The sequence below is a fragment of the Varanus komodoensis genome, unplaced genomic scaffold (assembly GCF_004798865.1).
Source record: "Varanus komodoensis strain SLA01 unplaced genomic scaffold, ASM479886v1 scaffold16, whole genome shotgun sequence".
Taxonomy (NCBI): Eukaryota; Metazoa; Chordata; class Lepidosauria; order Squamata; family Varanidae; genus Varanus; species Varanus komodoensis.
In genome coordinates, this window is record NW_025335468.1 from 6292672 (window position 1) to 6310362 (window position 17691).

The 17691-nt window shown below is 40.3% G+C and overlaps 1 protein-coding gene across 4 annotated transcripts in view; it reads left to right on the forward strand.

The window, feature by feature from the left end:
* AP2A2 (adaptor related protein complex 2 subunit alpha 2) overlaps positions 1-16552 on the forward strand; it is a 69533-nt gene extending 52981 nt beyond the window's left edge. For 2 of the 4 annotated variants that reach the window (XM_044425549.1, XM_044425550.1), the window contains exons 13-23: positions 417-648; positions 867-1040; positions 1322-1485; positions 3101-3181; positions 4871-4953; positions 8186-8275; positions 8711-8834; positions 9057-9173; positions 11019-11088; positions 13121-13255; positions 14165-16552. In XM_044425549.1, the coding sequence (XP_044281484.1) occupies positions 417-648; positions 867-1040; positions 1322-1485; positions 3101-3181; positions 4871-4953; positions 8186-8275; positions 8711-8834; positions 9057-9173; positions 11019-11088; positions 13121-13255; positions 14165-14242 (1348 nt within the window). In that variant the 3' untranslated portion in view covers positions 14243-16552. The remainder of the gene's footprint in view (positions 1-416; positions 649-866; positions 1041-1321; positions 1486-3100; positions 3182-4870; positions 4954-8185; positions 8276-8710; positions 8835-9056; positions 9174-11018; positions 11089-13120; positions 13256-14164) is intronic. The other 2 variants (XM_044425551.1, XM_044425552.1) reach the window with 1 other exon arrangement.
* The last annotated feature ends 1139 nt before the right edge of the window (positions 16553-17691 follow it).

Here is a 17691-nt window from a genome sequence, read left to right on the forward strand (position 1 = left end):
AAGTTTGTGGACTTCTCCTCATGCTCAGCCCTGCCTTTGAAGTGAACCAAGCTGAGAGGAAGTTCAGAAACACTGGACAAAGGCTGCCACAAGATAGGCTACAAATTGCATGGGCAAAAGAGGGACGCTGCATGCAGGACAGTCATGAGGGGCTTGATTCCTGGTGGGTGCTGTACAAACACTGAGCATGTTGAAGCTTATGAAATTGCTGGAAATCAGTATTTTCTTTTGTACACACACCCACATACATCCATATCCATCCTGTGCATTTATTTCTATGAGCATATACAAACTTATGTAAAAAAAGAGAAAAATGTGGGTCTTAACATTGTACTTCTTTTCCTCCCACCACCCATCAAACAAATCATGGTGAATTTACCAAGTTCTAATCTTGGTTTTATCTTTTTGTCCCTCAGTCCTCTGATACAATTCAACTTACTGCACTCAAAATTCCATCTCTGTAGCGTTCCAACTAGGGCGCTACTCCTGTCTACATATATCAAGTTTGTGAATCTATTTCCCGAGATAAAAACCACCATTCAAGATGTACTACGCAGTGATAGTCAGCTGAAAAATGCCGATGTTGAGTTGCAGCAGAGAGCTGTTGAGTACTTGCGGCTCAGTACAATTGCAAGTATAGATATCTTGGTATGTATGAATGTGAATAAGATTTTGGGGTCCAAGGATGCCCTGGCTTTTATTTTTCATAATAGCCTTAGTCATTCATTTGAATGGTGGGTGGTTTGGGGTCAATGTACTTCTGAATATAGCACATAGATGACTTAAAGAGTAATGCCAGCATAGTTTACACTAAGTCATTGTGGAGATGTCCTAAGTACTCTCAAATGCCTTGTTTTCCCGAAAAGGCAACAGTGCTAGAAGAAATGCCTCCATTTCCAGAAAGGGAGTCTTCCATTCTGGCCAAGCTCAAGAAGAAGAAAGGCCCAAACACAGTCACTGATTTGGAAGAGACAAAAAAGGAGCGAAATTCTGATGTGAATGGCTGCACTGAAGCTGCCCTTGCAAATGCCAGTACTGCGGTATGTTTCTCTGAGCAGCATGCAATGCTTCTTCTGCAATCTGGGTAGCTTGAAGGGAGTGGGAGCATGTGTTTGTGCCTGTTGTTGTTAAGTTACGTACATTTATATCCTCCCAATTTTCCTCTTGTGAGAAACTGAAGGCAACTTACATAGTCCTCCTCCAATCCATTCTATCCTCACAGCAGTCCTGTGAGATAGGTTAGGCTGAGAGTGACTGGCTGGCTTAGTTTGCATTTTATTGCAATCATATTTAATTGTAAAATATTCCTTTTCTCTTACAGTCCACCCCATCTCCTTCAGCAGACCTTTTAGGCCTTTGTGCAGCCCCAGCTGCAAACTCTGTTGCACCCCAGACGTCTTCTGGTAGCTTGTTGGTGGATGTATTTTCAGATGCTTCTGCTGCTCCAGCATCTCTTGCTCCATGTTCTGAAGATAACTTTGCAAGGTACATAATAAATTAGTGAATCATAGGAGCTGAGGGAACTTTTCCCCACTTTCCCTTTCTAGGCCACTTTCTGATACAGGCCTTTCATGTTGTACCAAGGGAGCAAACATGTTGCTGTGTCATCTTAAATACTGCTTACTTGGCTATGCTGTATGTATGTATAGGAACTGTATATACAACTTCTGTATGTATAGGAAGACACCCCTTATTCACAGGGTGAACTGGCAGTGGAATGTCATTTGCCTTATAGAGAGGTCCAGCTCCGTCATAAGCTTATCATCATCTAGCAATAAGGGCTCCTAATTGAAGAGCCGTAAGTATTCAACCATGTATTATATAACCATGTGTGTGTATTTAGTTACTGCATATGTACCATACAAAGTCAAAATATGTTCTAATCTGATTTTCCAGCATATAAGGTTAAAGTCACTTAATTTGGCTTGATCATAGGAGTGTTCTTCCCTTGCTCAGTATGGTGGTGTCATATGTTATATGCCTTCCAGGCTTCATGCTTTGCCATTGATTGAAAGTGCCAGGTAAATGAAACAGCTGTGGGGAATCTGGCTTTGCTAACTCTCAGTCTAACATAAGGTTGCTTAGAATCTCTACCTGGTGCTATTTCTTGGACTCTCTACTCTTGCTAGTCAGAGTATGACACCTTTCTCTTTTTAAATCTACTAATGACATCCTTTCTTCATGGTGGCTGCTCAGGTAGCTTTGTGAAATATCTCTAGACAGGTCTTTTCATTCAGTAAGTGGCTACTTAAAGCTCTGCACTTGGCTTATTGATTCTCAGAAAATTCTTGACACAGTAGAATTGTTATGTTTTCAAGATGGGGTATAAATATTTAAAATTCATAAATACAGATACCACAATCTTTGGCCATAAGGCCAATGAGCCCTGTAGTGTTGTAGTGTAGTGTTGTGACACACTGAACAATCTTGAGGATATTCTTTAAGAACTGAGCTATTTGATATTGAGAATATCACATTTAAGAATTGAGTTATTCAGTATTGAGGATTAGGGCAATTGGAATCATGTAAGACCTCTCCTATCTCCTAAGTTTCTTTGTACTCAGCAATTTGGGCAAAACAACATGACAAGCCAGACAATGCATGGCTTGTTCATCGCAAACAACCCTCAAAGATAACCATGGATTGTTGTTGGGTAGTGAATAGTTAAGTGTGGACCGACATATAATGGCTTGTTACTCTGGTTGGGTACACAGTACACAACTCATGATTCAACAGCAAACTATACTCAACCCATACTTTGGCTTGTAATGCTGTATGAACCAGAACACAACGTGTCATACTGGTGGGGAATTGAGTGAAAGGTTTAACATTTAGTGCCTCCTTCCCCAACTTGGCACCTCCCCTAAAATGCTTATCAGCCAGTCAACTTGATTGCTGATGAGGAAAGCTGGAAGATGTCAGCTAAACCATCTTGAGAGCATAAGGTGTTGGGAAAAACAGATCTATGGGCTCATACATCCTAAAAATGCTTGTATTTAACCAAGTAGGAGGAGAGATTTCCCCCCTCTATATTTCCTACTAACTAACCCCCACTCTCTCTCTCTGTGCTGCCTCCTTTCTTTGTGCTGCTTCAATTTAGTCCTGACTTGGCTTCAAGTGAGCAGGTAGTTTCTGAAGAACCAGCTGATGCTGTGCATGATGCTGATGAGCTTTTTCACAAGTAAGCAATACTACAACCTTGCAGGACTGGGCATCTGCTATACTTTTTCCTATCCTTAAACAAATGGCATCCACAAAAGACATCTCAACTGATATATATGTCAGTACTTGAGTCAGAATAAGCAGCAACTGCCTCAGAGAAGGCATGATAAAATATACATGAAATAATTATAGGTAGGCCAGTTGTCTTCCAGTGTCTTTATACAATTGTTTAACCTAAACCTGGAAGGGCAGTGAATGTAATGGAAATGTGACTCTCTCTTTTCATTAACAAGGAAACAATGTTCATAAGTTGACTATAGATTGTGGAAAGGGTTGCCTGTATATGAATGCTCAGTTACGACCATGTGGGTGTTTTTTTTAAAGGAGGTAGGAAGACATTAGAATCACTGGCAATGCAAGCTTGAAGTGGTTGGTTGCTTACATGGATGGCTATAGAACTGCTGGGGCTTCTGAATGCACTGCTGACCTCAGTCATCACGGAATAAATAACCAGAATTTGTTCATTATCAGTTCTTACAAAGGAGGGCTGATTCACACATGCATGTTAATCACTTGATTGCAGAATCAAGTAGTTGCTTGCAAGGATAAAATAGCCACCGGAGATCAGGTACCACAGAAACCATTAGTACCGATTCAAATACAATTATTTGCAGCATGGTCCGTTCACATCACCAGTTACTAAACAGTCATGCGATATGATGGCATTTGTGAATTCACTGTATAATATTCTGTTACTATGGTCATACAGCAGAGTTGTGGTCTCTATCTTTCACGACCTCTGTACCATTGATGGGTGTCCTATAGAAGCAAATATGTTACTTTGGCTTTTGCAGGACCATATATGGCAAAATTGCCTTAAAAAAGAGAAAAAAGAGAAGAAAACTGTCCAGTCATTCCATCTTTACTAATATATTGATTATGACAGCCATTACTTATAGGGCAGATTATAATACAGCTTTATGTAGTGCCTGTCCTCTCAACAGTCCTGCGAATTAAGCCACTTGTCTATTTTACAGGTGGGAATTAAGGCTGCATGCCTTGTTCATGGCCCCATAGTAGCCCTTCAAGATCCATGACCAATGTTCAGTCTACCACACCTACTGATTCTCCTGTTAGTCTTAACCATATAGCTTCCCTATACCTGTGTGCCCAAATGTTAATAAATCTTTGCTTTGGACAACCACAACCTGAAATGTATTGCAGTCTGAATTTTGTGTTGGGAGGTAATACCTTAAACAAGGACAGATCAGAAAACTACCATGCCAAGCCCAGTCTGGCAAAGGGGTAATACCTAGAATGGTGGGAGAATATGATTGCAAACAATTAGGTGTGTATAAGAATCATGAGGAATTTGGTGTCCCATATGGTACACCTCCATTCTTTTGTAATGAAGTTCTAGTTTGAAGAACCTTCCAGTTGCCCAGTCCTCAAGGCATGTGTGTAAGTTGTGTTGTGTGGCATCCTAATTTTCCTTCCTCTGTTTTTACAAGGCTAGGACAATTTGAATTGTTAAGGAATAATGAATAGGTTGCAAAGATTATTTGGTCTACAGCTTTTATTTTTTTTATACTCTGTCTTGATTCCTGCTTTTATACTGATCTGTTTTAATATTGTGTCTATCTGCTCCTTCCATAAGGTATAATGTGTACCCATAATTTGTATGGTGTGACTACTCCTCTTTTTCTAGGTTTGTTTGCAAAAACAATGGAGTTTTGTTTGAGAATCAGTTACTACAGATTGGTCTGAAATCTGAATTTCGACAAAACTTGGGTAAGGACATCATTTAACATAATAAACCTCATTTTATTATTAGGTTCCAATGTTTTAAAGAAATGTCATATTCAGGTCTCCAATGAAAGATCTGTGGATATTCCCTATACCAAAAGCAAACTTCTTGGGGAAAAGTGTAGAAAATGGCAAGTTTGATGACCAAGGGGTTGGAGCAACTCTTCTATGAGGGAAGGGTATAACAGCTGAAATTGTTCAGCTTAGAAAAGAGACGTGTAAAGGGGGGATATGATAGTGCTGTACAGATTTAGGTATGGTATAAAGTGGAGAGGGAGACAGGTTTATCCCTTTGCCATAATGCTAGAACCATGAAGCTGATTGGTAGGAGATCCAGGACAGATTAAAAAAATACTTTTCACACAGCACATAGTTAAACTATTGAATTCACTTTCATGGGATGTGGTGATGGCCACCAGATTAAAAGGAATTGGGGAAATTCATGGAAGAAAAGGCTACCAACAGCTTCTAATCCCGATGGCTAAATGCTACCTCCAGCAGCAAGAGACTGTATGCCTATCTGCAGAACTTGAGCAGGAGAAGTCCTTGGGTCCTTTTCGTGGGATCCTGTGGGCAGCTGGTTGGCCACTGTGTGAACAGAATTCTGAACTAGATGAACCCTTGGTCTGATCCAGCACAGTTCATCTTGTTTTTGGGCATCTAAACAGCTTCCCTCCATGATTCATCTGAATATTGTGAGAGCTGCCTAGGGAGGCTGTTCTGGCAGTTATAGGTATCATATAAATATGTGAATAAATAAATGAATAAATAAATATCCTCCAAATGGGTTAGGCCAGGGCTGGGAGCATAAAACCTTCTATATGTTATCTGCTAGAACTCCGGTCATTTCTGACCATCATGCTGGTTGGGGCTGAAGGGAGTTGGAATTCAGTATCTGGAGGGCAACTGTTTGCTTTAGCATGCATCTTCTGCTTCAACCCATCACCCTCTTGGTGATGAAACACATTGCCTTCATGCATCTTACTGATGGCCAGGATGTCACAGGCATCTTCTACTCAGACATTCTTCAATCAGTATTTATTATATAGTCACAGACCCATAAGAACAGTACAACTAGGAGAGGATAACCCCTCCCTGCCATTCTTAAAACACCCACATGATTAAAAACACAACCTAGAAAACAAATACTGACAAGGTGGGTGAAAGAATCATCTTGCAAGAAAGCATAGCCACTGACTCTTTCACTGACTGATTTATGTCCATCAGAAAATATTCTAAATTCCATTTAAGTGACCTTCCAGGGTATTTGCGCAAAATAACTATCCTATTATGCTCTTCACTGTGAAGATATATATTATGTTATGTTATGTTATGTTATGTTATGTTATGTTATATTATATTATAGATGATATATTGTGTGGGACACTCTGAGATTACTCTTCTAAAATTGCAGAGGAGAGGCAATTAATAGCTTCCACTTCTAGCATCTGTTTACTAGCTGGGTTTCTGTAAAGCAGGGGTCCTCAAACTTTTTCAACAGGGGGCCATTTGAAAGGTGCCGGTGATGGGTGCAGGCTGCCAAGGCGGTGTGGGCAGGGGGTGCCGGTCCGGCCGGGGCAGGGGATGTGCAGGATGAAGCAGGGGCAGGTGCGTGCGGAGATCGTTTTCTCTGAGTGAGTCCAAAATGATCTTGCGAGCAAGCTGCCGCACGGCGAGGCACCAGCTTGCTCATGCAGAGATATTTTTGGACTCGCTCGGAGAAAACAATCTCCTTTTGAGCAAGCTGCCGCTGCGTGTGTGGCAAGTCCAAAACCTCTATGGCGGACCGGATGCAGCCTGCGGGCTGTAGTTTGAGGACCCGTGCTCAGCAGGGTTAGGAATGCATGTTTTATAGTTGGGTACTTGGTAATATTCTATATGGGATGCTTTTCGTGACATTTAATTTGAGCAGTTTCTTCAAGGTTTTGTTTTTGCTTTTTGTTTTTTTGCTGGAATCAAGCAAGAATGCAATCTTGTTTTGTCCTGTATTAATTATCCCAATTTATTTATTTATTATATTTATATTCCACCTTTCTCCCTTTGTGGAACTCAAGGTGGCTACATGAAGTTCTCAGGTGGTCTCCCTTCCATGCTCAGGCCAGCTCAGACCTGCTTAGCTTCAACATGGTGGATGCCTTATGTGCCTTCAGACCATACTCTGGGCCATACTCTGACTGATTTGTCAGGTGTCAGCATTCTACCTTGTCTTGCGTAGTGGAGCTATCTAGGTTAGCTTCAGGTAGGCATGTTTTGAGCTTGTTCATTATCACTAGACAGAAGGCTGAGTCTTGGCAGTTATTTGCCATAGTTCTCAATGTCTGCCAAATGGTGTGTGTTGGGGGAGTCTGCTGTGATCTGAGGCTGGTAGACTTCTAGCTCTGTGACTTTTCTCTCAATAGTGTTATTCTTCCCAAAGAAACAGTAGGATTTGATGGGCTAGAGCAGCAGAAAAAATGACCACCACCTCCTTTTTCACCCCCAGAAGGGGCAGTTTTGGGAGAGGAGGAGAGGAGACCTTGGGATGGATGTCCAAGTCACTTATGAACCACAGGGGAGATATCTGAGGGCCATTGGTTGCCCACCCCTGTCTTACTGTAACTAAATCTAAGTATGTCTCGCTAAACTAATGCATATTATATCCCTTTTTATCTTTGCCCCCACTTCCTCCTTCTGACTTCTGTATATCAAATTATAGATCACAAGGTCATGGAGCAAGAATGTCTTCTCTGAAGGTGCTATACACATTTGTAATGATAAACAAACAATTATGGGCACCTTCCAGATTTCCGTAATAATAAAAGATTTTTCAAATGCACGATAATTAGAGAATATTGGATCACTGTAAAAAATGAGTCTTAGTTCATATTCCTTCTAAGAGACTGAATTAGTCTCTGCGCCTGAACGACTGTTCGTTTTTTATTTTGTTTCTAAGATGACTAATCCAGCCATTTCTATCAACTTTAATAGCTATACGTTTTATATGTTTCTAGGATTATTTACATTGTTTCTCAGTATTTATGTCTAGGACATATTAATCTAGATACATTGGACACATCAATAATACATGCCTCTTCATCCCTCCATACAGCATTTCCAAAGCTGCCTAAAAATGGTACAAATGCATTCACCAAAGCATATTTAATTCCTTTTAAATTTATCCATGGACTTTGGGGTAACTTGAATCATATGATCAGTGTGTTACCTTTTTTCTTACCAGGTCGAATGTTCATATTTTACGGTAACAAGACTTCAACGCAATTTTTGAATTTTATTCCAACAATAATCTGTTCAGATGATCTTCAGTCAGATATCCTTTGTTACATAATGTTCCCAATACAATAGATAATGTTTTGTTGTTGAGTGTAAGAATAAGGTTACATGCTGCAGCAGTGCCAGGGAAGCAGGAGAAATGGAAGATTACTGGGCTGAATTTTGTGCCTTTTGTGGACTGAACACTGTAGCTGAATTCATACTTAACAAGAAGCCACCATGGATGAATCATTGCAGGACTCCTCATTGCAGCTGTACTAACTTTGTCAAATATTCATGGAGGTGCTACAGCTTCCCTTTATGTGTGAACCCACTGAGGAAATGTTGCTGGGGTGGTTGACATGCCAGCTACAACACTAATAGAGTTCACGGATTTTGGGTGGCTCGTCAACCAACCCAACAGAACCCAGTTTTGACAAAACTGTCCAATGTTGGCTTGCCAAAAAGTCTGTTTCTTTCCTTAACCTGTCACGCCTGAATCTGCAAACAAAACCTGTTGATACTACCGTGGAAGGGGGTGCTCAGGTGCAGCAGACTGTAAATATTGAATGCATATCGGACTTTGTGGAAGCACCAGTTCTAAATATCCAGTTCAGGTACAATTTTTGATCTTTACATGTGCATTTTGCATTCGAATAAGGTCATCCTTCAGAAGGAAATAAAAGCAAATAGACAAAAACATTACATTTGATTCAATAACATATTTGCTTGTAGCTATATCTTTTTAGCTTTTTAAAAAATTGTACATTTTTCTAATTAGCTGTTGGCTACTAGTCAAAAGACCTTTCCTTTAATTTGCTGACACTTGTCATTTCCAGATATGGAGGGACCTTGCAAAACATCTCTGTGAAGCTGCCCATCACATTGAACAAATTTTTCCAGCCTACAGAAATGGCTTCCCAAGACTTCTTTCAGCGGTGGAAACAACTGAGCAAGTAAGAGGATTCAGCTCCTTCAAGCCCTCTAGCTGCTGTGCTCCTCTGAAACCTGTCCCTGACTTGATCCTCCAAGGGCTGTTTCCAGCCACAAACAATTGCAGCCATCAAACTCCTCTGAAGCCACATAAAAATGCCTCTGCAAGGTTGAACAAGAATGCAGGGGAGGACCAGGAAAAGTCAGTGTAGCACATTATTATTTTTGTAGACAGTTTTACCCCACATTATAAAGTTGCCCACAATTAAAAATGACTTGCAAAATTTCTAAAACACATCAAGGTGATTCTATAATAATATGAACTATCCAGAAATACTAAAAACAGGCTCCTGTAAGAGACAGCTTAAAAGAAGTTGGAAAACAGAGCTAAAAGCATGCATTTATTTACAATTATCTTAGGGACAACTTAGAGTACACTCCTCGTAGGCAGTCTGCATAAGGAAAAAAGAAGTAAAAGGGCAAGGCAGTAGTAAGAGCTGAATACAATAAATGCCAGCAAAAAATTAACAAAATCCTGTCCAGCCAGAGGGGAAAAAAATACAGCTAGAGCTTAATGCAACTTAATGCATTACGGGAGTCCGGCCTTGATGCTGGCAGATTATGCATAACTGAGGGGAAGTCAGCCCTTCCTTGATAGTGCAGTGATAGTTGCAGTAACATTCCAGCCTAATTTAGTAAAATGCACTCCTGGCCACTGCTACCACTTGAGATTCTCCTGTTAATGCTGAGTCCAAGAGCACTGCTAAACTACCAAAACATCTGGTAGTAACATCACAAAAAACCAACAGAATAGCAAGAGAATATTAGCAGCACACTGAGAGCTTAAGAGAACATGTCATTCCAGGAGGTCCATAGTCTGGGTGCTGCACTAGAAAAGGCCCTGTCTCGCTTCCCAGCCTTTCAAGCTTCTGAAAGTGGTGGGACGCCTAGCAGTTCCCTGGAATGCTGTGTGTAGGCAGGAAGGAATGAGGGGAGATTATGGTCCAGGTACTTTGTGGACAAATACTTCCAAATATTCTAGGTAAGAATGGTCATTTCGACTTAAGCCCAGAAATTACTTAGAGCCAGTGAGGCTGTTATTAAACCAGTGGAATATAGTGTAATATGGCTGGAATAAAGCAGGTTCCAGAGACCAGATTGCTGCCTCGTGCATCAGCATTACAGTACCCCACTCTGGAAGTTAGCCAGGAAAGTTAAAGTAATCCAGCCTTGACATCAGCAGTATCCTGATCTGTTCATTGATGTGGAACCATGATATCTTTCCCTGATCCTTCAAGATAATTTTTATAACATTTTAAAATTGGGTATGGGTTTCCTCCTCTTAAAAAAAAAAAAAAAAAGCAGGGAGGGGCAAAATGAATACACACTGATGAAATCAGTTTTGGGGCAGCCAGTTTGAACCATGGAGGAGAGGCAAAAGAAATGGCAGAATCTGCATCTGACCCACTAGTTGGCCAGTTGCTTTGTGGAAAGCCGGGGGAATGCTGGCTGCTTCAAGTCAGTGAGAGCCAGTGTGGTGTAGTGGTTAAGAGCATGGGACTGGGACTCAGAGGATCTGGGTTCTAGTCCCCGCTCAGCCATGGAGCCAACTGGGTGACTTTGGGCCAGTCACAGACTCTCGGCCCAACCTACGTCACAGGGTTGTTGTTGTGGGGATACGATGGAGGAGATGTTGAGGAAAAAGGCAGGATATAAATCGAAATATAAACAAATAAAAATAAGTCCTGATTGGGTATGTATGTCTGTGTATGACCTAATGCTGAAATGTCACGTAACTCCCATGTGTGTTTGTGTGCTGCAAAAGTATATCAAATGCTAACTGCTGCAACTTTGATCTTACAACACAGCCCCCAACAGGAAGTGCAGAACATCTTTAAAGCAAACCATCCAATGGATACAGAAATTACAAAGGCAAAGGTGAGTAGAAGTGTTTACCTTTTAATCTTACTTGCAGTTATATCTTGTCCTTCAGTGCTGCTGTTCCATGAATATCTTAGCTGAGTTTTAAAAGGAAACCAAATAAAGTAGCTCAGTCAAATAAGTCATACTGGAAATCACATAAACAGGAATGCTGGGCTGAAGTTTCCATTTGGATCTTTTTTGGTCATTTTTGCAGTGATATAGTGGAGGACAGAAGTGAGAGGCAGGGTGAAGAAACCTGCAGGTTTTGTTTGGCTGCCAAAGTCTTTAATCTTCTGCAGGTGTTTACAGTTGTAGTGGTGAGCAGCAAAACTTCTCCTCCCGCTCCCCTTTTTAAAAGCATTTTGCCACCACTTTCTGCACCCCGCAGGAATTTCTGGGGCCATGTTTCCCCACTGTGCTTCTCCATGAAAGATGCTATGCCACAATGTAGTACGTACGTTTCCAGAGGTGCTGTTGCAGGGTGGGGGAATAACTTCCCCTGGTGAGGTGTTAAGGGGGGAAAAGGGGGTTGGGTGAGAAGTCTTCACTGTCCGTTATAACTGCCATTCTGAAAGTTCAAAGAATTTAGCAAAAAGAATCAAGTGAACCTCCTGCCTTTCACGGTCGGAGAGCATGGCTACGAAGCTGAAGAGGCAAGTTTAATCAAGCTATCACTGAAATAGAAGAATCGACACAAAAGAAAGCATAATTAAACCCAGTTCAGGCAGTTTCTTTAAAAACTTTCCCAATGCCAAAAGGGCATAAGGAGTCCAGAATTAACTCCCTAAAGAGGCCATTCTGTTGACTGGGAGTCGCAAATGAGAGCTCTTTCTCCTGTCACTGCCCACCTTGCCCCTTGAAGGCAGGGACTTCTGAAGAACGGCCTCTGGAGTTTTCCCCTACCTATGAACCACCTTCACACACTGTCCATGTCCATGAGTTAGGGATAGAGTTATGCACCTCTGTGCATAAAATGCTAGATGTCTGCAGGCAAAAGGCCTGGGGTGCAGTGCAGAGAAGCTGCATGAGCCAAGAGAGGGGCAAGCTGCAGGGACCCACTCCCCGGAAATTGCATGAGGACCGTCTCATATATGATGCCTAATGTCACATGCACCATCCATATTGTAAGTGCAGGTAACTCATAATTTCATCTACGATGCATGTTGCTGAGCTTCTTTGACAAGTGCAACTGAAAAAGTTTGCAAGTTTGAAGACTTTTGTTTCTTGCCTTTTGGAGATGTGTGTTCCAATTAACTGGGATGCAGAAAGTTATTAATAGGCTGCTTTTAATAAGGGGGAGGTAGCAGTTCAGAATGCTGAGCTCAGTATGCTTCCCAAGAAACAATGCCTTAAAGTAAACATCAGAATGCAAGTAAAGGAAACCCATAACTTACTGGATCTGGTAGGGATATGCGTTGAGATAAATTGCTTCACCATTCAGGCTTTCCGAATCGAAAGCTACATGCTGTCGCACAAGTTGCATGCACTTGCAGAGTCTCTGACATCCATTGCTCTAGTTTGTAATGCTTTTTTGTGACTTCTCTAAAATGGAAACTGCTGCATTTTATATCTCGACATATAAAAAGGGAACTAGTCTTGAAAAAGACTTCCTTCTCATTGCCAACTGCTTGTGTTGCTCGTAGCTAGGAGCCATGGTATCCATTGCACAGCAGCCAGCCACTGTGTCCTGATGCACACACGGCAAATTCTCAAAGCATTCCCAGTTGCATGTTAGACATTTTTGGGCAGTGTTGTGTGTGAACCAGCACTCTGCAGATGGACTGTCACTACAGTCAGAAGATTCCCCTGCAGTGTCTCTGTGAAGCCTCAGTTTAGCTCTGTATTACTTCAGGTAGCCTGGGATGCCAGAAAGACTGTGAGAGGTTGTGCAGAGGTTTTTGGCCAGTGTTTTCACTTAGTGTATCTTCAGCACAGTGATCAAAGCTACCATAGACTTTCTGTTCTTCTTCTTTCCTCTCAATACCTTGCCCAAATCTCATTTTGTCTATAAGTTCCTGGTTCCAGTATTTTGGCTTTTCTTTTACAGATAATTGGCTTTGGCACAGCTTTACTGGAAGAAGTAGATCCCAATCCTGCTAACTTTGTAGGAGCTGGTATAATACACACCAAATCAATCCAGATTGGATGTTTGATGCGTCTTGAACCTAATCTACAGGCCCAGGTAGTGGCTTCTTGATAAATGCTTGAAAATGAATTCAGTATTAAAGGAGTTTTTTTCCTAACTCTTTGTCCCTAACTGTGGCTCTATTTCAGGTTATTTCCTGTCTTTTCCCTAAAAATAGCATTCATCAGCATGTATTGTCCTGCACATGTGCAGATCTAGATTGGAACATTCTAAAACTCTAAACAGGGAGATCTGATTCACATGCCTTGGGGGGAGGGGGGGAGAATGAGCACCTTTCACTCAGTTCATTTCTAACCACCACATTAACAGCAACCAGTGACACATTCTCCAGATGGAACGTTTCTGCTTTTGTGAAGACGTAGTGAAAGTTCTTGATTTTTTTTCATATTTCCCTGTTCCTGCTTTTGCTGAGGAGCAAAAGGAAGTCAACTTGGTTGTTGGAAATTGTACTGAAACTGCCTTGAAGGACATTTTGTGTATTCTGTCAAAATACAGCACTTGTCACCTTAAAGCTATATGCTTTCTGTAGTATAAGAAATGTAGCAGGGCAGGTTCTTTTTGGAGGGAGGGCAAATAATGCTAAATGGTAAATGTGCCTGCATTTTGAATTCTGAAGAATAGATGCAGCTGCTAAACAGCTTCTATTTTTTCCAGGTTAGCAAATTAAACTGGATCTTCTGAGTAGCTAATAGACTTCTTTCTGCAAATCACCTCTTTAGACATTCCAGGCTGGGCAAATGAGAGAATCTCAAGGCAGTGAAGAAAAGACCACAAACAGAGCATTAACCAGAATATAAATACATCAACATTGCACAAATGTCTTGTGCTTTTATATTATATCTAACTGTTCACTTCCATTCAAATCTAACTTGCATAAATGTTTGCCTTTTCTTGAAAACATTTTGTAGTGGTCTTTGAAAAATGTGTTCTTCTGTTCTCTTCCAGATGTATAGGTTAACCCTACGGACAAGTAAAGAAACAGTATCCCGGAGGTTATGTGACTTGCTGTCAGAACAGTTCTGAACCAGAACACAAGAATTCTGATTCTTCCATTTTTACCATTGTCCTTGTCCTGCTCCAGAAACATCTTGTACACCAGTGTCTGCAAAAATAACTGCCACCACTTTCACATCCCTGCCTTAAAAGGACTTGACCCGTTTATGTGAAATATATATATGTGTAACAGAAAATTACTTAACTGTGAATATGGCTCTTAGATTCCTTGTGCTAAGAGGCTGGAAAGTCTTGTGTGTCTTGACTCAGCTGTGCTCCATATATTTTGGCAGAACTTGCTTTTATTAAAATTTACTTGCAATATGATTAACACTGATTTAAATGAAACTCTTTTTTAAAACTGGAAATGCCACTGTAAATTGCTGGAAACATGCTGCTTCAATGTTTTTTTCCCTAGTGCTCTGTTGCTCCAGCAGAGTTCGGCAAAGTTCTGTTCAATGGGTTGACACCAGCCATCTTTTTACTCTGCTCTGTTCATCAAACTTACAGGGCTCAGCTCTCACAAAGGTGTGCAAGAGGAGTTTTTATGGTGTGTGCGAAAGGCACTACTTTCTTACTGCTGTAATGAATGTCACTGGTGTCTCCTTATTTGCAGAGGGCTATGGAAGGGCATTTGTCCTCTAAAGAACATTTTAGAGGCCTAAGCACTTATTCATACTTTAATATCTCAAACAATTTGCTGTGAAGAGCTTTAAATCCCACCCATCCATCCAATCCCTGCTCTCCATGCGCCATATTCTACCAAAGAGTCTTGTCAACGCTAAAGTAAGGTAAACAAGTTGGGTTCCTTGGTGCAGAGGGTTTCTCCAAAGCTCTGGTTGCTGCAATTTAACATCAGTTCACTTGGGCTATATATAACTGAAAAAAATCACTTGAGTTATTCTTACACTTGAAAGTATTCTCACTTTCACAGGGAATTTATGCTTCTACATTCTCTCCACCCCTACTCCAAAGTTTCTAATGTTTAATACTTTGTAGATCTTGTGGACAGCTAGCCGGCTCTGATCATGGAACATCCAGTCTATTTAGATTTGAAATAAACTGGGTATGTCTGCAAGTATGAAGGACAGCCCCCTCGAAATGCGCTAGGACATTTTTGTGTAGAGCTTGATCAGTTTATTTTCAAAAACTGTAGTATACCTCTGTTGGTCTGAACAATGTTTGTCACTGTCATATAAAAGCAAGCTGGCAGCTCCTAAGTAGAATTTTTCATACTGTGGCTTCAGTTATTCCTCTCTGAAGGGCTTCTAAAAATAAGTGGTCACTACAGTTATATATGAAATAAGAAAAATCTTAAATGAGCTGCAGTGAGAACTGTGTATGGCTGATCAAAAATATCTTTTAGTATGTCTTAACTAGCTGTTTAAACATACACAGACCACCTTTCACACCCTGACTGGAACTGTCATTTTATTAAGCTTCCTTGAGTTTAGATGTTCAATCAGAATCAAAGTAAACAGGTTTTGCCAACTTCTCCAGCCAAATGTGGTGACTTATACTGAAGCACATTGAATGGAACTACTTGGTATATCATCTGGTCAAGTAATAAAATTAGAATGATAACACAGTGTGTTCTCTTACCACTGGGGAAACTCTAGGAGTTTTTATTATTTAGGATGGGCATGTTGTAGTACTGTGATTTCTTCAAATGGTACTAAGTCCTTCAAAAGATGAGATCAGAAGCTTGTCCTGTCATATAGCAGATGTTGGGAAGAGCTGCCACCCCATTTTTAATATAGGGTTGTCCACTGGAAAGTGGTGGCGAGGTTTGCCCGTTTGGTGCCACATTAATATATTGTTTTTTGCATACTATTAACTGGTAAATTTTGGGTGAAGAGATGTGATTTATCCATCAAAGACAGAGAACTCTAAATAGATGGCTGAATGGTTAAATGTATATAAGGATAAACATACTTTATGCAAATTATTTTGCCTCTGATATGAAATATATAGGCATTGTTTTAAATAAGATGTTTAAAAATCTGTCTTTATTGAGATAAATGCCTTGATTACCAAAGTTGTGTATCGTTCTACATCTCAAGCACAAGTAACTGTTTCTGTTGCTAAAGCAGTATTAGTAACTGAGCTACAGTATTTGTTTTGTTGACATGTGAAAAATACCTGAACAGGATGATAAAATTTTGTGCACTTCTAGGCCTACACTCCAGTATGTAATGTGTTGTCATCTCACCTGTAAAAAAGAGAAATCTTGAGCTTATATTGTGGACTTCCATTATTATAACTGTACAAATTTTGAAAATACATAAATCTAATCATGTTATCTTTAATGGAAAAATAAATAGGTAGAAGAAAAGTGTATTTCCCTTGCCCCTTCTTTAAGAAGTGTCAGTATTCTAATTTCATGGCTTATGTGTAGTGCAAGAATGGCTGTTCACATGATGAAGCTGTTTACTTTTGGTTTACATACTTTACATCATGATTCAAATCTTTCTTAAAGATAATATAAAATATCAAGCGGCTTTCTAATTTGTACTTTCCTGAACAAGTATCTGTGCAAAATGATTGCTGTACTGTTTGTTTCATTTTTATACCACCCAATAGTCAAGGCTGTCTGGACAGCTAACAAAAGTTAAAACATAAAAAAGAAAATTAAAAAAAATAAAACAATAAAACCACAGCAATTGCTACAAATCAGCAGTAAATCATCAGTTTCCAACCAGAGGGTTCAGTCATGGTCTTGGGTATAATCTTTCTAGCTGCCAAGAGCAGAATTGAATTCCCTAGTGATACAACCCATATTCTTTTCTGTACTGCAACACTTCTATTTGCTTAGTGCAGCAATATGAATGGAAGGATTTGCTTCACTCTTGATCCCTATGCAGAAGCACAACGCATATCTTTTGCAGGCTTATTGCTCAAAACATTGCAAAAACAGGCTGACTCTAATGAGACAGAATAGTGCTCCACAATCTTTAAAGTGGATTGTCTGTGCTGATAAGCTAAATATCCAGGGTTTTGCCCCCAAATAATATAAAACATGACCCTTTATAAAATGCAATCGTTGACAGCTCAGTGTTTTCCTATAGAAAGGTGGATTAGCTTTTTAAAAGGATTGTTTTAAGAACTTGAGTAAAGATAGCCGCATGTTTATATAGTATGTATTTTTCTGTTTTTTGTTTAGTTGCAAAGTCCTAATTATTATTCATTGAATTTACATTGTGCTGTAGCCAAAGTTCTCAGACATATAATAAAAACAAAAATCTAATAACATAACTAATAAGTTAAAAAAGCAGAATAAGTGGCTTAAAAATAGAAGCAGCAAAACCTTAAAGAACTGAGAGCACACAGAGGTCTTTGCTTGGCATAAGACAGTCCATTGATGTAGGCGCCAGATGGGCCTCTTAAGGAAGGGACCTACAATTTGGGGGCTGCCACAGAAGAAGCCTTCTGAAGTTGTCGGGCTCCAGATCCCTGTATGTGGGGGCACATGGAACAGG